Source organism: Pseudophryne corroboree (genome assembly GCF_028390025.1).
Source record: "Pseudophryne corroboree isolate aPseCor3 chromosome 2 unlocalized genomic scaffold, aPseCor3.hap2 SUPER_2_unloc_1, whole genome shotgun sequence".
Taxonomy (NCBI): Eukaryota; Metazoa; Chordata; class Amphibia; order Anura; family Myobatrachidae; genus Pseudophryne; species Pseudophryne corroboree.
Genome location: NW_026967488.1, coordinates 1,403,320 through 1,430,550, shown reverse-complemented (window position 1 = coordinate 1,430,550; position 27,231 = coordinate 1,403,320). Strand labels below are relative to the sequence as shown.

Below are 27,231 nucleotides of genomic sequence, written 5' to 3'. Positions count from 1 at the left end.
ACAAAAAGCTAAAAAGATAGTGCTCCAGGTCAAGGGATCCTCAGGCGATCGCTGTGGACGCTCTAGTAACACCGTGGGTGTACCAGTCGGTTTATGCGTTTCCTCCTCTGCCTCTCATTCCCAAGGTACTGAGAATAATACGAAGGGGAGGAGTGAAAACTATACTCGTGGTTCCGGATTGGCCAAGAAGAGCTTGGTACCCGGAACTTCAAGAGATGCTTTTAGAGGACCCATGGCCTCTACCGCTAAGGCGGGACCTGCTGCAGCAGGGGCCCTGCCTGTTCCAAGACTTACCGCGGCTGTGTTTGACGGCATGGCGGTTGAACACCGGATCCTGAAGGAAAAAGGCATTCCGGAGGAAGTCATCCCTACCCTGATCAAAGCCAGGAAGGATGTCACTGCAAAACATTATCACCGCATTTGGCGGAAATATGTTGCTTGGTGTGAGGCCAGGAAGGCCCAAACGGAGGAATTTCAACTGGGTCGATTCCTGCATTTCCTGCAAGCAGGGGTGACGTTGGGCCTCAAATTGGGGTCCATTAAGGTCCAGATTTCGGCTCTGTCGATTTTCTTCCAGAAAGAACTGGCGTCACTGCCTGAAGTTCAAACATTTGTAAAGGGAGTGATGCATATTCAGCCCCCTTTTGTGCCCCCAGTGGCACCTTGGGATCTCAATGTGGTTTTGGAGTTCCTGAAATCACATTGGTTTGAGCCACTTAAAACCGTGGATTTGAAATATCTTACGTGGAAAGTGGTCATGCTGTTGGCTCTGGCTTCGGCCAGGCGTGTGTCGGAATTGGCAGCTTTGTCATGTAAAAGCCCTTATCTGATTTTCCATATGGATAGGGCAGAGTTGAGGACTCGTCCTCAGTTTCTCCCGAAGGTGGTATTAGCTTTTCACTTGAACCAACCTATTGTAGTGCCTGCAGCTACTAGGGACTTGGAGGATTCCAAGTTACTGGACGTAGTCAGGGCCCTGAAAACTTATGTTTCCAGAACGGCTGGAGTCAGGAAAACTGACTCGCTGTTTATCTTATATGCTCCCAACAAGATGGGTGCTCCTGCTTCTAAGCAGACTATTGCGCGCTGGATTTGTAGCACTATTCAGCTTGCGCATTCTGCGGTGGGACTACCGCAGCCTAAATCTGTAAAAGCCCATTCCACAAGGAAGGTGGGCTCATCTTGGGCGGCTGTCCGAGGGGTCTCGGCTTTACAACTTTGCCGAGCTGCTCCTTGGTCAGGGGCAAACACGTTTGCAAAATTCTACAAATTTAATACCCTGGCTGAGGAGGACCTTGAGTTCTCTCATTCTGTGCTGCAGAGTCATCCGCACTCTCCCGCCCGTTTGGGAGCTTTGGTATAATCCCCATGGTCCTTACGGAGTCCCCAGCATCCACTAGGACGTCAGAGAAAATAAGAATTTACTCACCGGTAATTCTATTTCTCGTAGTCCGTAGTGGATGCTGGGCGCCCATCCCAAGTGCGGATTGTCTGCAATACTTGTATATAGTTATTGTTACACAAATCGGGTTGTTATTGCGAGCCATCTGTTCAGAGGCTCCGTTGTTATCATGCTGTTAACCGGGGTTCCTATCACAAGTTGTACGGTGTGATTGGTGTGGCTGGTATGAGTCTTACCCGGAATTCAAAATCCTTCCTTATTGTGTACGCTCGTCCGGGCACAGTGTCCGAACTGAAGCTTGGAGGAGGGTCATAGGGGGAGGAGCCAGTGCACACCAGATAGTCCTAAATCTTTCTTTAGATGTGCCCAGTCTCCTACGGAGCCGTCTATTCCCCATGGTCCTTACGGAGTCCCCAGCATCCACTACGGACTACGAGAAATAGAATTACCGGTGAGTAAATTCTTATTTTTTCAAAAACATTTCAGGAACTGATTGGTTGGAGCACCATTTAAGATTAATAACAAGTCATGATGAGTATTACTAGTTGTTAAATCTGCCCCCAGGTTTAGACATGAACTGTTTGTTCGGGAGCTCTCTGGGAGTTGTGCATTGACAAGCAGCTTCTGTTACATCACAATCTGATAATGCTGTTCTAGAGCCAAAAATTTACCAGATCGATTTTCTGGAGAAGGCAATACTGTATGTTTAGTAATTTCAAGTAGAGCTGCAAGTTGTGTTTTCACCTATGACCATATAGTTTAGGCGCTGAAGGCCAGCAAGTGTGTATTATAATCTCATTACTGCAGGGTGAGCCACAGACATGGGCGTTTGGTTTGATAGAACGCTGTGAGACCTTATCTTCTGTAGATATGTTTTTCAGTGCCCTTGGCTTCTTCTAGGATGATCCAGATAAAGTGTCATCGCAATTACGGACCCTACAACAAGGATCCTCTTCAATGGAAGATTATGCTATTCAATTCCACAGGTGGTTTATAGATTCCACTTGCAATGGTTCAGCCTTGAGAAACTAGTTCAGATGGGGGCTGCCTGATGTGGTTTAGGATGCCGTTACACTATCCTGTGGTGGAGTCGGACGCTCCGATCAGGCTGGTTATTAAGATTGATTGACTGTTTAGAGAACATATTTCTGAGAGTGGGATCCGTACCCTCCTCTCAGGTTAATTCTTCCATGGATCTGGAAGAACCCTGCAATTTGGAGTTACTCGATTATCTATGGAGAAGAGAAGGAGATTGGAATTTAGGACTATGGGGGTTATTCAGGTTTCTTAGCAAACCAAAAAAGCACACTAATGAGCAAAACCATGCTGCACTGCAGGTGGGGCAGATGTAACATGTGTAGAGAGAGTTAGATTTGGGTGGGTTATATTGTTTCTGTGCAGGGTAAATACTGGCTGCTTTATTTTTACACTGCAATTCAGATTTCAGTTTGAACACACCCCACCCAAATCTAACTCTCTCTGCACATGTTACATCTGCCTCCCCTGTCCCAGTTCGGACGTTTGCATGAAAAGCTTTTTCTTTTTCCTATAATTGATTCTCCATTTTTTCCAGTTGTTATTGTAGGGTGTCTTCGGCTCCATACCCGTAACTCTACTATTGACCGCGAGACAGGTCAGATCTTTCAATGAGTTCTAAGAGTATAAAGTCTTGATAGAATATTATCACTGAAAGGGTAAGAAAGAGGGAACACACTAAATAAAAACTTCACTTTTATTAAGTTCATATAAAATGTCCAAATTATAAAACAAAATAATGTACCCAAGAATTGTGATTAGATGTGAATAAAGAGTGCAAGAAAAACGTGTGTCCTGCTGTGTCTTCATGTCTATATCAGAACAAATAAATTGTGTGTTTTGTGCGAATGCTCCAAAATAAGAGCGCACAACTGGCGAGATAATGGGCCTGCGTATCGCTATTGTACAATGGCCCTCATTCCGAGTTGTTCGCTCGCTAGCCGCTTTTCGCAGCATTGCACACGCTAAGCCGCCGCCTACTGGGAGTGAATCTTAGCTTAGCAGAATTGCGAACGAAAGATTAGCAGAATTGCGAATAGAAAATTCTTAGCAGTTTCTGAGTAGCTCGAGACTTACTCCTACACTGCGATCAGTTCAGGCAGTTTCGTTCCTGGTTTGACATCACAAACACACCCAGCGTTCGCCCAGACACTCCCCGTTTCTTCAGACACTCCCACGTTTTTCCCAGAAACGGCAGCGTTTTTTCACACACACCCATAAAACGGTCAGTTTCTGCCCAGAAACTCCCACTTCCTATCAATCACACTCCGATCACCAGAACGAAGAAAAATCCTTGTAATGCCGTGAGTAAAATACCTAACTTCTTAGCAAATTTACTTGGCGCAGCCGTAGTGCGGACATTGCGCATGCGCAATTAGCGGAAAATCGCTGCGATGGGAAGAAAATTAACGAGCAAGCAACTCAGAATGAGGGCCAATATCCATAAGTTGTCACTTTATATAGAGAGCTATATGTCTGTATAGTACAGCTAGGGGTTCATTTCCTGAGATTGTTGATATATAGTGTCCCTGGCCAATAGGACTTAGAGTTTCCCGGTAGCAATAATGACTCCATACGCTCAGTAATTGATAGGATGGGCTGAGTCAATATACTGTATTCTCTTGGGGTCACATACCATGTGCACGGTAATATTCGGTATTTTTCTGCCTGCAGTTAGCATTATAATTCAGCATATTATTTACATACAAATATATTATTTAATGTGGCCGTCATCTCTGTGAGGTGTTTCGTGAAGGTGGCAAATACAAACTAACACACCAAATTCTGAAAGGACCAACCAATCTAGGACCCAACTTGTGAGATCGTTGCCAAAGCCTCACATGCTGAGTACAGACCCGTACTCTGGACCTTATTCAGAGATAGACGCAGTCCCTGCGGTCACATGCAGCGGATGCATCCATCGGGTCTGGCCATAGTGCACAACTCTTCACCATGCGGCCGCATCTTGGAAGGATGTGGCTGAAAGGTAATTTACAGCAACGCCCATCGGGGGCGCGTTGATGTGGCATTTTGCGATCATGGTCCAGACAACGCAGGCGCGTCCAGACCGTTTTTCGGGGCAGCTGCATGACGTCACAAGCAACCACTCCGGGGGAAAAAATTACGCTGGTCATCCTGCCAGTGCAGCAAGACTGCGCAGGTAGGGGTCGACCTTAAAACTGTGCATTTGCAATTAAATTGTGAAGGCATCGTGGGGCGGTGCCACACACACATGCTGGTTGGCGTTGCCCCGTGCTGGACGGCCCCCAGCATGTGAGTAGATGGACGCAGATCTTGCTGCGGAATCTGCTGATTCCTCTATGGTGGAGCGAAACTGGATTTTGTGAAAGATTTGATGAGTATCCTGTTACAGTGCTAATGATTTGTGTCTAATGAAAGAACTGTGCAGCATTTCATTATAGTGCAATGAATCTGTAGTATTCTGAGGAGCTACTCAATAGTTTTCTGTTGTGCAAATTATTTGTGCTGCTCAGCAAATACGTTAGCTGTTTGCTAATAGTTACTGTAAAATATACTTGTACTATTCAATAGAATTGTGCAATGTTTCTCTACAAATACTTATGCAGGCAGAAAAAATGTTTACTTCTCATTAATTCTCTATTGTGGAAAAGGCTTGTGTTATTTGAAAGAATTGTCCAGAAAAACATCTATTAGTGCTATTTATAAACCCAGTGAGCATCCTCTTCAGTGAACATTTCCCATGCAATACTGAAGATCTGGCTGTTTTCTGTATATTTATTTGAGGTGTCCTGTTCCCTTTAAATATGTGTCTATGTTCTTGAGCTTATACTATCAGTTAAAGTCCTGGTGGCCACTAAGTACCAGTGGGGAAGATAATGGCAGCTCCCGGTCTCCTTCTCTCATACTGTGCTCTATGGTCTCTTCTGTAATGGTCACTGGTAATTATATCCATATAATGTACAGTAGGGTGCAGAGACATTGTGGGGGATAATGACAGCTTCTCCATCTCATACTCTGTGCTGTTATGTAGGCGCTGGACTTTATATACACGTATAAGAGGCTGCAGCTTGTGTGTATGGTGACCTGTACATGGAGGAAATTACCCTGAGCCATATACAAGTGAGGATTCATTTTAAGGCACGATTCAGTGACCGCTCCTTATTTCCGCACAGGGGCCACATTTCTCCCATCTAAAATGAGGTTCGTGCTCCTTGAGTTGTACCTGACTTTCCTATTTTTATTGAGCTGGAGGTCTTTGTCCATCACAGTCTAGAAGACTGAGTCAATGGGGTGCAGTTGCTTCTATCTGGTCACACCAATAATGTGGACACCGTCAATGGTCCTAGCATGGACTGGTGACCCCAGGGCAGGAGGCTGCTTCCTCTTTCCTCACAAAGCCACAGTTCTAAGTAGATTACGAGGGGCTGAGTCCTTCACACCGCTGCACTCTGATATCTCCAAGGTGGATCCACAACACGACCAGTGGTGGTGACCAGGATGACCCTTGTGACCATGTCCACAGCCCTGGTACCCACCTAGAGGAAAAAGAGGAAGCGAGTAGGTTATAGTTTGTACACAGTAACTAGGTGAGACTTGGTGCCCATATACCCCTTACCTGGCATTGTACCACCACAAGCGCAGCGGGCATCCTTTTGCCCCCCACTGGAGCAGAATGTGCAACAATGGTAAATACCGCTGTGCTGGCGCAGTGTTTCGCTCACCGTCACGCTAAAGGGGGAACCCTGCAGAGACCAAACACATTCTTATGTTGAAAACCTGCATTTACTATTTACTGTATAGAAGTTTTGCACGGAGTGTGGTGGGTGTGCGGCTTGTTTGTTATCCGCTTTATGTGGTGGGATGGAGCTGGCTGTCACCTTGATATGGCGCCCTTTTATACACAAGCTTATGGAGATCCGCCCTGGTTCTGATGGGGTGTAGGAAATCAGGAACGTGCCGTTGCGGTTATCTTGAATTGCGGCTTGGATAGACCTGTGCAACAAATAAAACAAACACACAAATTCTCACAAACTTACACTTCTTCCAGACTGATTTCTAGCGCTTTGTATAAAACACTGAGATGGTTGAAAACATAAAAAGTAAGTTGGTGATAGGCGGAGCACACTGTCATGGTGTCATGCCACAGTGAAAAGGACCTAAATTACCCAACTGGCCAATCAAGAATACACTCCATTATATGTGATCTTAGCTAGAGACAGAACTAGCTCCCAAAACATAGGAACCTTTCTATACCAGAGACCAAACCTACCACCAATAGGAATTTGCTTTGTTTAAGAGACTCCCTCAAAACCTCTCAGATTAAAATCAATGTGACCAGTAGGAAGTGACCAGCACATCCTCTATGCTGGCTATAGATCATACCACCTATAATAGGTGACCATCATGTCCATGCCGGAGATAGAGCCCACCGCCAATAATTAGCAACCATCGTGTCTATGCTGGAGACGGAACCCACCACCAATAATGAGCGACCATCATGTCTATGCCGGATATAGAACCCACCATCAATAATGAGCGACCATCATGTCTATGCCGGAGACAGCGTCCACCACCAATAATGAGCAACCATTGTGTCTATGCTGGAGATGGAACCCACCACCAATAATGAGCAACCATTGTGTCTATGACGGAGACAGAACCCACCACCAATAATGAACAACCATCGTGTCTATGCCGGAGAGGGAACCCACCACCAATAATGAGCGACCATCAAGTCTATGCTGGAGCCCACCACCAATAATAAGTGACCATCATGTCTATGCCAGAGAAAGAGCCCACCACCAATAATGAGCAACCATTATGTCGATGCTGGCGATAGAGCCCACCACCAATAATGAATGACCATCATGTCTATGCCAAAGATGGAGCCCACCACCAATAATGAGCGACCATCATGACTATGCTGGAGATAGAGCCCACCACCAATAATAAGTGACCATCATGTCTATGCCAGAGAAACAGCCCACCACCAATAATAAGTGACCATCATGTCTATGCTAGAGAAAGAGCCCACCACCAATAATGAGCGACCATCATGTCTATGCTGGAGATAGAGCCCACCACCAATAATTAATGACCATCATGTCCATGCCGGAGATAGAGCCCACCGCCAATAATTAGCAACCATCGTGTCTATGCTGGAGACGGAACCCACCACCAATAATGAGCGACCATCATGTCTATGCCGGATATAGAACCCACCATCAATAATGAGCGACCATCATGTCTATGCCGGAGACAGCGTCCACCACCAATAATGAGCAACCATTGTGTCTATGCTGGAGATGGAACCCACCACCAATAATGAGCAACCATTGTGTCTATGACGGAGACAGAACCCACCACCAATAATGAACAACCATCGTGTCTATGCCGGAGAGGGAACCCACCACCAATAATGAGCGACCATCAAGTCTATGCTGGAGCCCACCACCAATAATAAGTGACCATCATGTCTATGCCAGAGAAAGAGCCCACCACCAATAATGAGCAACCATTATGTCGATGCTGGCGATAGAGCCCACCACCAATAATGAATGACCATCATGTCTATGCCAAAGATGGAGCCCACCACCAATAATGAGCGACCATCATGACTATGCTGGAGATAGAGCCCACCACCAATAATAAGTGACCATCATGTCTATGCCAGAGAAACAGCCCACCACCAATAATAAGTGACCATCATGTCTATGCTAGAGAAAAAGCCCACCATCAATAATGAGCGACCATCATGTCTATGCCAGAGAAACAGCCCACCACCAATAATAAGTGACCATCATGTCTATGCTAGAGAAAGAGCCCACCACCAATAATGAGCGACCATCATGTCTATGCTGGAGATAGAGCCCACCACCAATAATTAATGACCATCATGTCTATGCTGGAGAAAGAGCTCACCACCAATAATAAGTGACCATCATGTCTATGCCGGAGATAGAGCCCACCACCAATAGTGAGCAACCATCGTGTCTATGACGGAGACGGAACTCACCACCAATAATGAGCAACCATAGTGTCTATGCCGGAGACGGAACTCACCACCAATAATGGGCAACCATCGTGTCTATGCCGGAGAGGGAACCCACCACCAATAATGAGCGACCATCATGTCTATGCCGGAGATAGAGCCCACCACCAATAATGAATGACCATCATGTCTATGCCAAAGATGGAGTCCACCACCAATAATGAGTGACCATCATGTCTATGCTCGAGATAGAGCCCACCACCAATAATTAATGACCGTCATGTCTATGCCAGAAAAAGAGCCCACCACCAATAATTAATGACCATCATGTCTATGCCAGAGAAAGAGCCCACCACCAATAATGAGCAACCATTATGTCGATGCTGGAGATAGAGCCCACCACCAATAATGAATGACCATCATGTCCAAAGATGGACTGAATAACGTAGAATGGAGTTAACCATTACCTCCCCGATTTTGCCTGTAGAATGATGACCCTAGGTGGTGTCCAATAATGAGCAACCATCGTGTCTATGCCGGAGAGGGAACCAACCACCAATAATGAGCGACCATCATGTCTATGCCAAAGATGGAGCCCACCACCAATAATGAGCAACCATCATGTCTATGCCAGAGAAAGAGCCCACCAACAATAATGAATGACCATCATGTCTATGCTGGAGAAAGAGCTCACCACCAATAATAAGTGACCATCATGTCTATGCTGGAGAAAGAGCCCACCACCAATAATAAGTGACCATCATGTCTATGCTGGAGAAAGAGCCCACCACCAATAATGAGCGACCATCATGTCTATGCTGGAGAAAGAGCTCACCACCAATAATGAGCGACCATCATGTCTATGCCGGAGATAGAGCCCACCAGAGGCGGATTGGCCATAGAGTTTACAGGGAAGATTCCCGGTGGGCCGACGCACCCGTGGGGCCTGTTTTGTTTGAGGACATGTGGTCCTTTTTATAGACATAATGAATAAGATGTAAAATAATTAGCATATATGAAAATGACTTTGCCACTTAGCCTGTGATTGCAGATGATTTAGTGTATGCTCTGTCTGCCTGCTTGGCTGACATATAAGATTGAGTGAATAGTGATTGGGATACGGTTGGTGTAATAAGCAAGAAAATATATCTTTGTAAAGAATTATATAGTTTCCTAAATTCTGAAGGTGTATCATATAATGTGCTCATAATATTTAATTTTATTTCCTTTTAAATTCCCCTTGATGCTGGACATGCCCACTATCTGGAAAGTCTTGGGGGGAGAGTGCTGCTGCCATGGCCCATGGCTAGACCTTACACCTCTGGTGCTGCCCATGTGGGGCCACTAGTACAAATTTTTCCAGGGACGCTTTTTGTTCCCAATCCACCCCTGGAGCCCACCACCAATAATGAGTGACCATCATGTCCAAAGATGGACTGAATAACGTAGAATGGAGTTAACCATTACCTCCCCGATTCTGCCTGTAGAATGATGACCCTAGGTGGTGTCCCTCCGTGCTCCAGTGGATCTCCGGATTTACTCTTACAGATGAGATTGAAGCTGGTGAGTTTTCCCTGCTGTACAGACTGGAGACCTAGAAATGAAGCAGAACACCAGTAATAGATACACATCGAACTGTCAACAAGGGGAGTGGCCTAGAGGCTGAACGGGGTGGCAGCAAGAGCAGAGAGCTCCACGTTAGCTGAAAAAAGAAAAAATACCTTCATATCTAAGAAGCCCTCCTCTAGTATAACATCCATCCCACCCATTTTATCACCGGCCCCACACAGGGACAAATAAGTCGCCAAGCCCCAGACGTGGCACTTTGACGTGGGAAAGCGTCTCGCAGTCCGCCAGATTCCTGCCTACACTGCTGGGCTAATGATGTTTTGACCGTACCTCAAGGTAGCCCCTACGCCTTATCTATTTAATTCTTTCTGTGGATCCGTGTATAATATCTCCAAGATATTTATCATCAGCTTTCAATATGTCTAATAAAAACCGTAAAGCTTCGGCTGCATCTACTCCTTCTATATTTACACCTAAAGCCAAAGCGTCCTCACAGAATACATATCGTGCAGAGTCTTCTCCCCCCGAGTCGCCGCCAGAGTTGGATATAGACCCATTATATTTTTTTTAAGCGCTGTATATATTGCTTTTTCTTGGATATAGACCCGTCTATACACTCTGTCCTCACTACCCTAGTAGACGGGATAAAACTGACATTTCAACAAGAGCTCAAGCGAGCGGTGGACGACTTCAAATTGGAACTGACTTCTCTTGGTACGAGAACGGATGCTCTGGAATCCAAAACGGATGAAATATGCCAATACCAAGGCTCCGTAGACAGAGAGCTCTCTCTCCTTAGATCCAAAATCACCGACCTTAAGGAAAAACAAGAAGATATGGAGAACAGGTCGCGTAGGAACAACTTAAGGATCAGGGGGATCCCTGAAACTGTCGCAACTACGTCTGTATCGACATTTGTCAAGGACCTCTTTAGACATATCCTACCTGGTCTTCAAGACAACGAACTCCTCCTTGACAGGGCGCATCGCGCACTTAGAGCTAGACCTCCACCTGATCAACAGCCCAGGGACATTATCACCCGGCTACACTATTACCATACAAAAGAGAGGCTGGTCACTGCGACTAGAGACACGCCGACCATTACATTTAGAGATACTCAAGTCCAACTATTCCAAGATCTGGCACCTTCGACTATACAGAAAAGGAGAGATTTGCAACCCATCACAAGAATTCTGCGACAACACAATATAAAATATAGATGGAACTTTCCTTTCCAATTACAAGTTCTAGCAGACAATGCTGTACGCACAGCCAAAACACTGGAACAAGGCCAAAAACTACTCGAGGACTTGGACATTCTTCCGGAACCAACCACTGGTACTATCCCGTCGAGCTCTCCTAAGCCTCAACGTAATCGTCCCCCGCAGGTGACATGGCAACAAGTTCGCTGCGGCACAAAGAATGACTTTGCACCTCCGTGACTTGGGACACTTGCTCTTTGGTCATGCACCCCACTCTTGGTCGTTTGATATCTCTCATTTGTATAGTTAGTTAACGATATAAGTTACCTATAGACCTACAGTTAGCCTATCGCTAGGTTCTCAATGCAGATAGGCCTGTTCCTTGTTCTCTATCTCACTGCTTGGTTAATCCCATTTGTGTTTTATATATTATCTACTAGTTAATTCTTCTATATATAATCTACACCCTCTTTAGGGCTATATAGCAGTGATGTTTGTTTTTCATATACTAATGGTGGGCTTGCGCCTTAGTTGGCCATCCCGGAGACCTTAAAATTCTGTTTGTAAATTACACATAACGATGCATACTTTACGGATCCACTCCCTATGATCCTCCCCTTAGGGGAGGTCTATTAACTGGTTTAGGGGCCCATGGTGTTTTACCGGCCCTAGATTTTCTCCCCTCCACTCCTGGAGGACATTATTATAATACCTGTGTATTTAGTGTTCTCCTTTTCCCCCTCTTTATTCTAGTGTGAATCTCTTAGTTATTATGATTGGCCCTATCATATGGGCTCGCATTATAAGGGGTTTCGGCCTGCTCAGGCCTTCTCTTCTTGTCTCTCATCTTTCTCCTGCCATTCTGTTCCTGTCCTCTCTCCCTCTTTCTCTTCCCTCCTTCCCCCCCCCCCCCCCCCCCTCCTCCTCTCTCCCCCTGACTCGGCTGGCCCTGTCCAATTTTTCTAGATTCTTTCAGCTGAATGTAGGAGCTTTTCATATTTGGCCTCCCCAATGGGTTTGAAGGTCTTCTCTTTAAACGTCAACGGCCTCAACTCCCCCAGACGGCGCACTCTGATGCTGGATACTTGTAGGCGGGAGAAAGCTGACATCGTGATGCTCCAGGAAACCCACATGACTGGCACTCACTCACAATTACGAGGTAAGCGATTTCCTCAATCCTACTTTGCTTCTGCCCCATGCAAAAAGCGGGGTTTAGCAATCTTGCTCTCGAATAAGGTTCCCTTCACTCTCTCTAAATCCCTGATAGACCCAGAAGGCAGATATCTCATGCTGTTGGGTACCATCGGAGCTGAGACGATCACCCTAGTTAACTTGTACGCTCCAAATAATGGTCAAGGCCGCTTCTTCCATGCTATATTCAGGCAAATAGAACGGTTCTCACAGGGCCATGTTCTAATTGGCGGGGACTTTAATGCTGTACTTGACCCGACCCTTGACAAAAAGGCCCCAACCCTAATTAAACACTCCCCTGAGGTTCTACGAACAGCACAGGTATAGGGAAAAGGTATTAATAAGATGATGTTGTTAGACTCCTGGCGCCTAAAAAATTCAATGGCTAGAGACTATACCCATTACTCTACTCACCAAATATACGCCCGTATAGATATGATTCTAATCTCCCGCTCCTTAGCACCTAGGGTCACTTATGCAGGTATAAAACCCATCTCGTGGACAGACCACTCGGGAACTATCCTTCTGTTTGATTTATGTAACTCGGGGGGTAGGTCTGGATCCTGGAGGCTTGACGATAGCCTATTACTCGATCCATCTACTCTCCAAGATGTTAAATCTGCCATATCAGAATACTTTGAGATCAACATAACCGATGACGTAGCTAATAGTATTGTCTGGGAAGCGCACAAAGCCACGATTCGAGGTAAGCTCATTAGCATAGCCTCTCATCGCCGTAAGCAAACCCAAATCGAAATAGCGTCTCTCGAAACTGAAATATCGTCCCTACTGCTCGAACATCAATTGCAACCTTCCCCTACGGTACTATCTCAAATAAACACACTAAGAGGCAGATTTAACACCATACTGTCCCGTAGATCAGCCTTTATTCTACGACGGCTCCAGCAGAAATACTATGACAAGGCAGACAAAGCAGATTCTGTTCTAGCTAATAAGCTTCGAGAAAAAAAGGCCTCGAATCTTATTAATAAATTGAGGTCCCCTCAATCTGGGAACGTCACATATGACCCAGAGACAATTGTCCCAGGAATTCCAAACCTACTATAAAACACTTTACAATCTCACTACTACCACCCCTCAACAAGCCACACAGGATACCCCTTCTCTTTCCTCCTTCTTTACCAATATATTACTCCCCCGTATATCTGACCAACACCTTTTAGACCTAAATGCTGACTTTACGGATCTGAAAATTTTAAGCGCCATTAAGAATCTTAAAATGTCAGCGGCCCCGGGCCCGGACGGTTTTTCCCCTATGTACTATAAAAAGTGTGCAACGGAACTTACTCCCTTTCTTACTAAGTTTTTCAACGATATATTGCATGGAGCTTCCTTTGATAACCTAACTTCTTTGGCAAGCATAGTTGTGATCCCTAAACCCGGTCGAGATCCTGAGCTAGTTACCAACTATAGGCCCATATCACTCTTAAATGTTGACATTAAGCTCTACGCAAAATTACTGGCCAAAAGGCTGGGACCCTTGCTCCCTCAACTGATCCATCCTGATCAGGTCGGCTTTATACCTGGACGCCAAGCCTTAGATAACACACGTAGAACGGTAGATTTAATACACGAAATACACAGACAAAAACAACCAGCTATGGTCCTGGGTCTAGACGCTGAGAAGGCATTCGACCGGATACAATGGCCGTTTATGTTCCATACACTACAACAGGTGGGGATTTCGGGCCGTTTTCTTCAGGGAGTGACAGCATTATATAACAACCCCAGAGCGGCTGTGCTTGCCAATGGAGTGTTATCTTCCCCTTTTCAGATAACTAATGGTACACGACAGGGCTGCCCGCTCTCCCCGCTAATATTCGCGTTATCCATAGAACCCCTTGCTGCGCGGATCTGAGCCAATCCACTTATAAAAGGGATAAGGGTAGGTGACACTGAACACAAAATTGCACTATACGCAGACGATGTAATGCTCACGATCTCTGACCCAGTACACTCACTGCTCCATCTCTTTCGTGAGATAGAGGAGTTTGGTGCACAATCTGGCTATAAAATTAATACTGATAAGACTGAGGTCTTAGACTTTTATATCCAGCAAAATATGAAAGATAACCTAACACACAGGTTTAATTTTCAATGGAATGCAAAAAAACTCACGTACCTGGGAGTAGCGATAACCAAACACTATTCTCATCTCTTTCAAGCCAACTACCCCAGCCTGATCGTCCGACTCCAAAAAGACCTTGAAACCTGGGGTAGCAAGTAGATCTCCTGGATCGGCCGTATCAATGCCGTTAAAATGAACCTGTTGCCCAGGCTCCTCTATCTGTTCCAAACTCTCCCTATCCGGGTGCCACCCTATGTCTTTAAAAACCTCCAACATATGGTCCAAAAAGAAGCCAAGAGTCAAACGCGTTACACTACAGAAACACACCTCCGAAGGCGGCTTGGGAGTCCCAGACTTTAAAGCCTATTATATAGCGGCCAACCTAGCACAATGTACTCTCTGGAATACCCCAAAAACAGAGAGGAAATGGGTCTCAATAGAGACCGACTCTCTACAAGTGAATTACCTCCCCTCTCTGCTATGGCTTCCCTCTTCGGCACGCCCCCGCTCCGCTAAATCACACCCAGTAATATCCCATTCCCTGAGCATATGGGACTTGGCTACTCGGAAATTCCAGTTGGCACCACCCCCTAGTCCTTTGGTCCCGATATATGATAATCCCTTGTTTCACCCAGGTCGTCACCACAACGCCATGCCCCATTGGCGTGGGGAAGGGATCATGTTACTAAACGATCTAACCTCAGATACAACGTTCCCAACCTTTACAGAATTACAATCTAAATATGCATTACCTCATTCGATTTTTTTCCAATACCTGCAAATTCGCCATTTTCACTCCACACTTCTCACACAGATTAATCATAGACCGTTAACATCTCTAGAAACTTACGCAATGCGCACGAACTCGACCAAAGGACTCATCTCCAATATTTATAGATCACTGGTTCCTCCAGGGCAGCTAGATAAGGAACCCCATGAAAGGGCATGGGAAACGGATTTGGGTGAAGTATTTGACTCTGAGGAGTGGACAGATATCTATACTAGCTTAGCATCTAGCTCTATTTGTGTACGAGCAAAGGAAAATGCATATAAGCTTTTCTATAGATGGTATTATGTCCCCACCCGACTTGCCAAGATGTTTCCAGACACTTCTCCACTTTGTTGGAGATGTAAAACAATGGATGGTACGTTCCTGCATATCTGGTGGGAATGCCCCAGACTCCTCCCCCTCTGGAAGGAACTGGGATCTCTCTTTAGTTCAATCCTAGAAATCGATATCCCCCACAATCCCAAGCACTTCCTTCTCTCCATTTCAATCCCGGGGGCTTCACGATGTCAGATAAAATTGTTCACCCATATGGTCCTGGCAGCTAGATGCGCCATTGCATCGACCTGGAAATCCACTGACGCCCCCACTCAAGGTGAAATTGTAGGAAAAATATGGCACATTTATGCCATGGAACATATCACTAGTATCCTAAAGGGCTCATCAGAGTCCTTTCTGAGGACCTGGGAACCATGGACGTCCTTTTTCAAGACTTCTCCACCGTTCCATTAATATAACAAGACTCTAACGTCAGCTCCAAACAAGATGCATGCTTACACACCGGATTCAATATGTTGAATGCGCTCCTCTGGGCGGGTCCAGCCGAGTCACTATACCCCTCATTTGTACCTCTCCTCACCGCCCTTGGTCTCTAACCAGGTGGTTCTCTCTTTCCCCCTCTTTTCCTCTCCCTCTGCTTCTCTCTCCACTTGAATACTGTCACTTAATGTCTTAAAAAATAGATGAGTATATGTTGGGTTAAGGGTTAAAACAGGCACAATTTACTTCGTCTATATCAACCAACAACTCCCCCAAGGGGCTGTTTAACGTATACTAATGACTTTGTACGTGTAACATGTTTCTACACGATTGCCTGTTTCTATGTATATCTCATCTGACTAATAAATAAACATTTAAAAAAAAAAATAGATACACATCGATTACACACAAATATACTGGGACCAGTGTTTAATAATAATAGGCATTCTGGGACACACGCCCCTGTGCTCTATGGCTAATTTGAACTTTGTGTGTCTATATATTGCAAACCTTCTTTATGCACATGTTCCAGTGACTCTGCAAATGCACATTGCATTTATAGAAGCTGTATCTACCGCATGGCCTCCAAGCCTCATGCCTCAACCCGGAACCCCTCTCTGAGGTATGATGATGGACTAAGATTCCACTGTGGAGGACTCTAGCCCTGAGGAAACCTCTAAACCTGCCGAGTGTAGAATATTCTGGATCTGAGCTGGTACCGAGATATCTTAACTGCATGGGGCACTGCGAGTAACATCGCTTGGACAAATCTCCACTGGCCTCAGCAGCGTGCTTTCACCGGATGTCCTCTGTAACCGGCGGGTAATACCGATGTTCAATGGCCACACAGATGGTCTGATGCTGCATCTTCAGGTGCAGCAGCGGATCACAGAAGCCGGCATTGGGCTCCTTTTTACTCAAGATGCCTCCTGCCGCTGTTACATATTTTATAGTAGCCCAGGCAGGTCCAAACTGCGGCCCTCCAGCTGTTGTGAAACTACATATACCAGCAAGCCCTGACAGTTTTGCTGTCAGAGAATGCTAAAGCTGTGTCAGGGTATGCTGGGATGTGTAGTTTCTCAACAGCTGGAGGGCCGCAGTTTGGACATGCCTGCAGTAGCCGTTGCGCACAAAGACGCAGGGCAGGCGCTGTGGCACCCACCTCTGAATGGGCCCCATAGTTGCCTGTTCCACTTATGACGAGAAAAATTGTGCGTATTTATTTTACTGTTCATTATTTAGTTTTTTCTCATTAGTTCGTTGTGGTTTTTGGGTTTTCTTGTTTTTGGGGGGCGAGGTGTGAACGTTCAGCGAGCAAAACCTGACCTGTGCTACTGCAGACCAGAAGAGAGCGACGGGACAGACGGAACAGGATGGGAACCGAGGAGAGAGACGAAGATAAGGAGATGAAAGTAGAAAGCACCGGAAGAACATGTAAGTAAGAAGTGTAATAAAGCTGGGACACAATCTGTTATATGGAGATGAAAGAAACCCATAACGTTGTATGGTGGGAGGGGTAAATCAGTAAATGTAGATGGGGTATGAACTCTGCTCTATTGGGGGCACAGAAAGTTATATGAGGAGCACGGTAACGCTATACGGCTGGGGCAGGAAAGACAGCTGTGTAATGGCGGATGAAATAAAAAATACAAAGTTAGGGCCATATATATAATTGGACACTGACGCAATTATTGTTATTTCTCTTACGTCCTAGAGGATGCTGGGGTCCATATTAGTACCATGGGGTATATACTGGTCCACCAGGAGCCATTGGCACTTTAAGAGTTTAATAGTGTGGGCTGGCTCCTCCCTCTATGCCCCTCCCACCAGACTCAATTTAGAAAATGTGGCCGGAGGAGACGGTCACAGCTAGGGGAGCTCTACAGAGTTCTCTTAGAAAAGCGTTTTTTATTTCTTTTCAGGTTTTGTTATTTTACAGGGAGGCTGCTGGCGACAGCCTCCCTGCAGCATGGGGGGGGGGGAGGAGCAGTGTCCGCCCTGCGGGTCCTTGAGCCACTGCTCCCGCTGACTGGACGTGAGCACCAGAGGGGTCTGATCGCGCCCCGCCGCAGGGGAACGCTCGCCCCAGCAGCCAGCTGCCACCCCCTCAGGTGCTGAACAAGTGGCAAGTGAGTCACTGTCCCCCCTTGCAAGCGGGGGGACAATGTGAAGAGGGTGGCTAGAGGGTAGGAGCGCGGTCATAACCGCGCTCCTGGAAGGCTCAGTGGTACCGCGGTGCGGCGCTGGGGGGCACCCTGGGCCAGCTCCGGACCCTACACTGGTCACATCAAGCCTGTCGGGGTCTGCGGATCCAGGCCAGCACAACTCCTCTGGCCAGTATTATCATTCAGAGAGCGGGAATACAGCGCCATTGAGGGGGCGGAGCTTCTCCTCAGAGCGGACCCAGCAGCGTTCAGCGCCATTTTTCCTGCCTACACTCACTGCCAAGGGGATCCAGGTCTCTCCAGAGCAATCTCCAGCTTTCTGTACGGTACCAGGGGGTTGTAGAAGGGGGGGGGGGGGGGGGGGTAGGCTGTATAAAGGCTGTGTCACCTATTAAGGGACACAGTCAGCGCTGGTTGGGGTCTCCTTATACCTCTCATAGCGCTGTGTGTGGGTTGGCTCCAATCTCTGTGTCTCTCTGCCATTCTTGGGGGGAAACTCTGTCTACATAATACCCTGTGTGTTTGAGGGTGTGTGTCAACATGTCTAGGGACACTGTTTCATATGCTGCAGAGGATTTGTCTTCCCAGGAAGACTCCATTCCATGTAATCAGGATTGCACTGTTTTAGCGCAGTTCCCAGCTAGAGAGCCAGAATGGTTAGTCTCTCTGAGGGGGACTATTTCTCAGATTTCCGATAGGGTTGCTAGGACTGAGCATGCCACTCAGGTCCTCCAGTCCTCTATGGTTGTATGGTCTGATACTGCCTCCTCGGGGTTCCCTGCGGTATATTCTCACAAACGTGCACTTGCAACTATGCAGGATGACACGGACACCGACTCTGACGCTGCAGACGGTGACGGGGATGTATTGAGGAGGACGGCATCACTTGCCAAGGGGGTGCAGTTGATGATTGAGGCTGTTCGGGATACATTTCAGACACAGCTCCTGAACAGGTGGAGGAGGCCTTCTTCACAGATAATAAGAAGCCCCCCCCTCACTTTCCCGGCATCCAAAGAATTAAATGCTATCTTTGAAAATGCATGGGAAACTCCGTAAAAAAAATTCCAGATTCCCAAGAGGGTCTTGGTGGCTTTTCCCTTCCCAGAGGACGATAGAAAGAGATGGGAGTCCCGCCGATCATAGACGCCTCTGTCTCCAGGCTGTCCAAACAGGTGGTATTACCGGTAACCGGGGTCTACCGCGTTAAAGGACCCGGCAGATCGCAAGGTGGATACTACGCTGAAATTCATTTACACGGCTTCAGGGGCTATATTGCGGCCTACTATAGCCTGTGCTTGGATTGCTAAAGCTATTGCCAGGTGGTCAATCACTCTACAGGAGGAATCGTCTACGCTGGACAAAGGTGACGTTGATTTGTTTTTACGTAATATTCAGGATTCTGCAGGGTTCCTGGTGGATTCCATGAAAGACCTGGGTTCCATGGCTGCGGGAATCTCCTCCATGTCCGTCTCGGCTAGCAGGGGTCTCTGGCTGCGCAACTGGTCTGCGGATGTGGAATCCAGGAAGTGTGTGGAGGGCCTACCATACAACGGTCAAGCTCTCTTTGGGGAGGCGCTGGATTCGTGGATTGCCACGGATACCGCAGGTAAGTCTTCTTTTCTCCCCTCAGCTGCACCAGCTACGAAGAAGCCTTTTTCATCTTCCACGTCACAGTCCTTTCGGCCCGCAAGGCCTAGAAAGAATAAGCCTTCGTACACCTTCAGAGGTGGTCGTACCAAAGGAAAGAAACCTGCTCCCGCAGGTTCCCAGACCCAGAAGCCCGCTTCTGATACCCCTAAGTCCTCCGCATGACGGTGGACAGCTAGGCCTGGAGGAAGGTCAGGTGGGGGCAAGACTCCGGCAGTTCAGCCACGTCTGGGTGTCGTTGGGTCTGGACCCCTGGGTTCTGGATATGGTGTCCAGAGGGTTCTTCAAGTCAGGCTTGCCAGCCCTGCTGGAAGACAGGACAATTCTTCTGGAGGCCATCAAGAAATTGGTGGTGTCAGAGGTCCCACCTCAGCAGTGGAACAAGGGTTATTATTCAAACCTTTTTGTGGGATCAAAACCGGATGGTTCGGTACGGCCTATTCTAAACTTAAAGTCTTTGAACCCTTACCTCAGGGAGTTCAAATTCAAGATGGAATCTCTGAGAGCTGTTATCTCAGGACTGATGGAGGGCGAGTTCCTGGTGTCGCTGGACATCAAGGATGCTTACCTCCACATTCCCATTTGGGTGCCACATCAAGCATATCTCAGATTTGCACTGATGGACGATCACTATCAGTTCCAGGCGCTGCTGTTTGGCCTCTCTACGGCACCGAGGATCTTCACCAAGGTAATGGAGGAGATGATGGTTCTCCTCCGCAAACAGGGGGTGAACATAATTCCATATCTGGACAATCTCCTGATCAAGGCGTCGTCCAGGGAGAGGTTGTTGCGGTCCATCGCGCTCACGACACAGCTGCTCAGGAAGCACGGTTGGATCCTGAACCTTCCAATGTCTCATCTGGAGCCGACAAGGCGACTGTCTTTCCTGGAATGATCCTCAACACGGAAGTGCAGAGGGTATTTCTCCCGGTGGAAAAGCGTTGGTGATTCAAACAATGGCCCGGCATGTCCTAAGACCTACCCGGGTGTCGGTTCAACAATGCATACGCCTTCTGGGGAAGATGGTTGCCGCCTACGAGGCTCTGCAGTATGGCAGGTTTCATGCTCGACCTTTTCAACTGGACCTCTTGGACCAGTGGTCGGGCTCTCACCTACACATGCACAAGAGGATAGCCTGTCTCCGAAAGCCAGGATTTCACGTCTCTGGTGGCTGCAACTTCCACACCTTCTGGAAGGGCGAAGGTTCGGAATTCAAGACTGGATCCTTTTAACCACAGATGCAAGTCTAAGAGGTTGGGGAGCAGTCGCTCTGGGGGTAACCTTTCAGGGACGATGGTTGGATCAAGAGTCACTCCTCCCAATAAACATCCTGGAACTCAGGGCCGTGAACAACGCCCTTCTGCAGGCAGCACACCTTTGATAAAGCTAAATATTTATCGTATATAAAACCCTTTAAGAGGTCTAAGAACACTGTACGCTATTTACGTATGAAGTACCGTAAGGGTACGCACGTTGCGTAACAATCGCTTAGCCGTAGTCGAGACGCTCAAGCGTCACGTTCGCTCACGGCCAAGAGATCACAGACAGGCACGCTATTGGCTGCCGACTAACGTATTGATTCGCTATAGCGTAGCGGACGCTCGGGACCACGAGGAGATCACCAGCGGCGCTGACGCTCACAATGTTAAACCTTTGTATCTAAACCATAAACAGTGTATTGTGCAGTAAAACCTTAGTGTAATGATAGAGTGTAAATGCAACACAGTATAACCTTATTACCTCAAAAGCTGTTCGAGCGTCACCGACGCTCTGAGAATACTTAACACTATAAGAAATACACAGATACCGTGCTCAGGGTCCAACGCCTAATATATATATTATGAATGTTATACTTGCAAAAGAATTAACACAATACAAGTCATACACTACAATATAACATAGACTTCCTAACCAGATAACTACACAGGAAATACAATACAATACAATTACTATTTAAGGGAAAATAAGAGAGAAAGAGGAGAAGAGAGAGAGAGAGAGATTGGCTCAGAATAACAAGAAGATCAATATGATTGCGGAGAAACACTTACGCACAAGGGGAAACGATCGCATGCGCCTCGATATCCAGCTCCCGATTATCAGCAATGAGAACCGTTGAAGAGAGTGAACTGGATATGGTCGGCCTGCCTATTTATGCCCCACACACAATACAATTCAATGGTCCCTACAATCTCATTGTTCATTGGACACAGGAATTCGGCTTCGCATTATAACAAAAGGTCATAGGTTAATTCATACAGGTGGGCTGTGGCTACTTCCAACTGTTCAGGTGGGTGGGATACTGGGTTTCCCGCCGCATGACTAAATAAGAACAAATAATAGTAAATGGACATAAACTTCTTATGTCCATAACTATTCGCACGAGCGATTAATCCGCTCCAAACCTACACCGGAATATTGCTATTTAAATACTCTTCCGATGGGTACCAAACACCACTGTATGACCCCTGTTAGACCCTTCGTACAATACAAAGAGGGATCTCTCTGTTCAGGAACATGCTATGTTAACTAAACTTTCAGAATCTATCAAAGGGACCATGATCTACAAAATACATTATATAGTGAAAATATGTAACGATTGAGTCGCACGCTACGATCACATAAACTCTACCGTAAATACGCATACCGTGCGCCTGCGGGTGCCCGCGACTGTGAGTATGCGCACGTACGGGAGAGCGTACGCATGCGCAGCACGGACCTGTGTGAGGTGCAAATATGGTAGTGTGCGTAGAGATATTTTTCTGACTTTGACAGTCCACCCTTTGGCAGTCAACAATAACTGCCACCTTCTAAAACATTTCAAAAAGAGAAAAATATATGTCAGAGGTTAATACATTTCCATGGTTGGGTAAGGGAGGAGAGAGGAGAAGGTGTGAAGAGGGTATGACCTAGTGAGATAGCAGAAGCATGTGTGTATGAGTCCATGTTTGGGGGGTCATGTATCATCGTGCCGTACGTGTGGTACATCAAGCTTCGAGGTATTGCGAAGTATACATTTGAATTCCTTCTTATCCCGTATTAAGGGTCTGTGGATGGGCTGTCAAACTCTACCGAGCTCTTTTCGGCTGTGGTTGTAGCAAAATGGGGGAGCACATTTTAGTTGATGATACATGGATGGGGGAGTGATGTGATTGCTGATATCTGTGCCTGTATTCCCTATCGACTATGTGTGTCATTACCTGAGGGTTGTAGAAATGAGGATAAAGAACACTTATGGTAAATGCTGTGGTATTCTATGTCAGGTTAATGTACATTTGTTGGTTGAAGTCTTGTTCGTTGTCTGTTGGTTGTAGTCTTCTTTGTGCTTTTGCCCATAAGGTGCGAGCAAAAGCTGTCAATGTCCATAGATTTACAAAAGTGTTGGGCTAGCGTAATTTTAAAATTTCTAGGGAAACTGGGGATCTATGGCATAGTTCATCAAAAATCTGTGTATAAGGTTGTCAAAACTTCTTCTTTAATCCATCTGTCGTCTGTATATCGGCTCATCAAATTCCTCGTCCAAGTGGGTCTTTTTACCTTGGAGGAAAACGGAAAAACAGGTGAAAGAAACGGACCGTATAATCGCATTTTCATTACATCATTGTTTCTACCGTTGGGTCATAAATCAAATCCATTGGAATTACAGTTTCCTCACTCCTTAGACTCATTACCCTGGTACGATGTTTGCACTTCATTAAAGCCTGACCGCATCTAAATATCAAACCAATTGATATGATAACACCTAAGATACATAGGAGAAACTTCCCAACATCCATTATGACTCCTTGAGCCTATTCTCCTAAACCAGAAAACCAATTTCGCGGGTTCAACCATGACACCCAACCAGTCAGCTCATTACCTACAGCAGCAAGAGTGAGATTGTGTCTCCTGCGAAATTCCCACTTCAGTTGGAGAATATCGTCCATCTTTTGGTCTATGACCTCGACCGGATCCTCGGTGCTATTCGTAATATATGTGCAACATTTCACGCCGTACTGCGTTGCCAGTGTGACACAATATCCGCCTGTCACTGCTGTGAGGTAATTAAGAACCATTCTATGCTGTACCAGTTCTGTTTTGTAAGCTTGAAGTTCCCTTCCAGTATACCTAAACGTGTCATCATACATTTCAGTGATATTATCTAACAAATTTGCAAGCGCAGAGATGTATCTATAGTTCATCACTCCTCGAGCGGTGCGAGTGAAATCTAGCGCAAGTAGAACCTGAATCCCGGTGGATTCATGGATCATGTCAGAGGCCAGATGCTCTGTCCTTTCTGTCAGTTGCCTTTTAACTACGTGCTCGTAATGGGTGTGAGTATAAGGAGCTTGGGCACCACGGTGTATGTCTTTCATTTTGTCATGTGATACAGTCATTACTTCAGGCAGTACTTTTCCAATATAACACAATCCTTCAGAGTTTGGGGCAAGCCACTTATACGCCTTTCTCCCGCATATGAAATATGCATCATCGGGGAGAACATATGGGACGGAGTAGGACATAACCATATTACACACCTTCCATGTGAAATCTCCTAACCCTAATTCTTCCATCTGCTTAGTACACGTATCAGGTTGTACGATATGTGCACAGTATCCTGGTGATACCTCTCCAACTCTCGTAATCCTATTTCCTAAGGTATACCTATACCGGAAAGATTTTCCTCTACTGGCTATGTGGCGTATAAGCTCTGTATCTGTAGGCATTCTATCTGCTCTATGTGAAAAGGTCATGGTTTGATTACTCCATGACACTTCCCAATTTCCCGGCTTTCGGGGATTGGAGATGTTGAAACATAATAGGGACCTATCCACATGGTATTGGTGGAGCTTCAAACTAGGAGGACTGGAGATATTAAACCTCCTGTCCACCGGTCTCCCACCCTTTAGCTCAAGTACCTCCCCTACCGTTAAAGGAAATGGTACTAGCCCTGATTTGCTATGACCTTGAGGTACTTGAGAGCATACCCAACGATCTGTTTTATTTAACACACTACCCACTAAGGAGTGATAGTCACTCAATGGATGCCGGTCCATATGGATATTAAAACTGGATTGGCATTTCTTAATGCACCTATCCTCCACTTCGTTGTTACAGAGCCTACAGATACAGTTTTCTTCAGCTAACAATCCTTAAAAGAAAATGTTTACAGATAACATGGCTGCTAGATCGTTTCCGGTACTCGCCTTTGCTTGGTGATTGGGTTGCTATTGGAAATTTACACCTCCATCTTTATCATCAGGACCTTTCTGGATCCTTTCTCGACCTCACTGATACTCTCACCGAAACAGACTGCTCTATCAACATCATGGTCAACAGGAAAATCCATATCACAGTCTCTTGGGGCAAGTCCATCTTACAGGAGGAAAAAAGAAGAAATTTGTTAAGGGGGTACAGGTAAACAGTTTGAGGGGGAGAGAACTTGTTACGATAATAAGTTCTCTAATCTTGTTGTTCCTTTTGTTCTGCTGTCATCTCAAAGGTGCTGTCTCTCAGTCTTCCAAATGAACATTCCGGTGATGCAATATTTCTTCCAAACCAGCGATCTTTCTGTAAGGAGCAAAAAATCTTGCATTACCATTTGTCTAACTGATGTGTGACATACCATCTTTAAACATGAAAACATGAGTGAGAAGAGAGAGAGAAAAACAAAAACAAAAAGAGAGAACAATTCATATGCATATATATTACATAAATCACCAATAACCAACAATAGGAAAAGAGAGAGAAAAAACATTTTTAAAACTTTTTAAAACATTGTCAAATTATCAGGCTGTCATATCTACATGTCCAATGGTTTCCTTGTGCAGTCCCTCCCACCAGCACCATACTCCACTTTCTGTATCTGGCCAGGATACATTGATGCGGATAGGTCATGCTGGGGTTTGGTAGACTTCTGCAAAGACCAAGCGGATATGCAATGTTTGAGTTCTTACCAATAATCGTCAGAGATGGGGATAGAGAGAGAAAAAAAAACATTTTTCACAAATACATTTACAACGTTTCACCTGGTCATTCCTGTGTCTTCAGTGAATGACCTCCCAATTTATTAACCGTTACCTCAGGCTTACCATCAGTCCTAATGATCACCTTTCCTGACTACATCTCATGGGTGTGGCCCAAAATTCTTCCTATATGATCCCTGATTATAATTGTGTGTGTTATAATTTTGCTCATTCCTTGGTCTAGGGGGTCTGACTTTATGTGGGTTATTACAGTTGCTGGCATAATGCCCTTCTCTTCTACAATGATAACAAATCCTTGGCTTTCTCCATGTGCTAGGGGCCTGGGGTTCCGGTCGACTTGATGCCTCCTCTAGTGCTTGGATGTTCAGTGCCATCAACCGCTCTCCCTGCGCTTCCCTGGTTCTTTGGATATTTCGGTCATGCTCGATAGCGGACTCTCTTAATGCAGCGACCGAGATCCCTCTCCAATGAGGTATTGAGGTTTGTACCCTAATTTTTAGTGTGTCTTTTAAGCGGTTCATTAATACAGACACAGCTACCTCTCTGTGGTGTACATTAGTTTCAATGTCATCTATACCCGTGTACCTAGCCATATCCTGCAGAGCCCGGTTAAAATACTCTGATGCGGATTCACCTTCTTTTTGTTTTATTGTAAAGATTTTATTCCACTTTACTACTGCAGGAAAATATTCTTTCAACTGTAGATTGATTCTTTTTACATTATCTTGGTTATACTCGTCTGTTAGTGGCACTTCCTCATCTAGCTTACAATCGGCGATAAATTTCAATGAATCAACATCGGGGGGTAAACATGCCCTCAAGACTGTCCTCCAATCTTTGTTATTTGGCTCTGCAGTGTTTCCTAGCACTCTAATGTATCTTTGACAAGCAACTAAGTCTTCCCTGGGATCAGGAAATTCGGACAGAATTGTTCTTAATTCTGTTCGGGAAAAGGGGCAGTACATGGCGATGTTCCTGACGGGAGTGACTCCTGAAGAGTCAGTTTTCCCATTTGGTACTGCAATTACCCTGGCAGGATTAAGTCCAGTAACGTCATTCTGAATTGGTTCTACGATATGAGGTACATTTGTTTGTGCGTGATGTATAATACCATACGTACCTGTGGACACGACCTCACCTGACCCTCCGTTAGGGGGTTTGATTACAGTCTTTACCGATTTGGTCGCGTCCACCTGGATGTCTTGTGTGATGGCTGCTAGAAAAGGCTCCGACATTGTGCTGGGCTCACTTTCTTGTTGGTGTTCCTGAGGAAAGTTTAACATGGGGTGCGACTTGCATGGGTTAATAGTTGTACATTTAACACTTTCATTTTTATAAACCTTATTACGTTTGTTACATTCATTCTTAATATAGTTACTAAGTGCACTTTTATCACACCCCATTGTGCCTTTCTCCGCAACCATAATCCTCTCCATTGCCATGTCTCT

The 27,231-nt window shown here is 45.9% G+C and overlaps 1 protein-coding gene across 1 annotated transcript in view; it reads right to left on the bottom strand.

The window, feature by feature from the left end:
• Positions 1 to 3,116: 3,116 nt before the first annotated feature.
• TRIM45 (tripartite motif containing 45) overlaps positions 3,117 to 27,231 on the bottom strand; it is a 54,686-nt gene continuing 30,571 nt past the window's right edge. Inside the window, exons 3-6 of the mRNA XM_063948738.1 lie at positions 9,879 to 10,005; positions 6,298 to 6,412; positions 6,036 to 6,162; positions 3,117 to 5,955 (exon numbers count right to left, since the gene is read on the bottom strand). Coding sequence (XP_063804808.1) covers positions 5,810 to 5,955; positions 6,036 to 6,162; positions 6,298 to 6,412; positions 9,879 to 10,005 — 515 coding nt within the window. The 3' untranslated portion in view covers positions 3,117 to 5,809. The remainder of the gene's footprint in view (positions 5,956 to 6,035; positions 6,163 to 6,297; positions 6,413 to 9,878; positions 10,006 to 27,231) is intronic.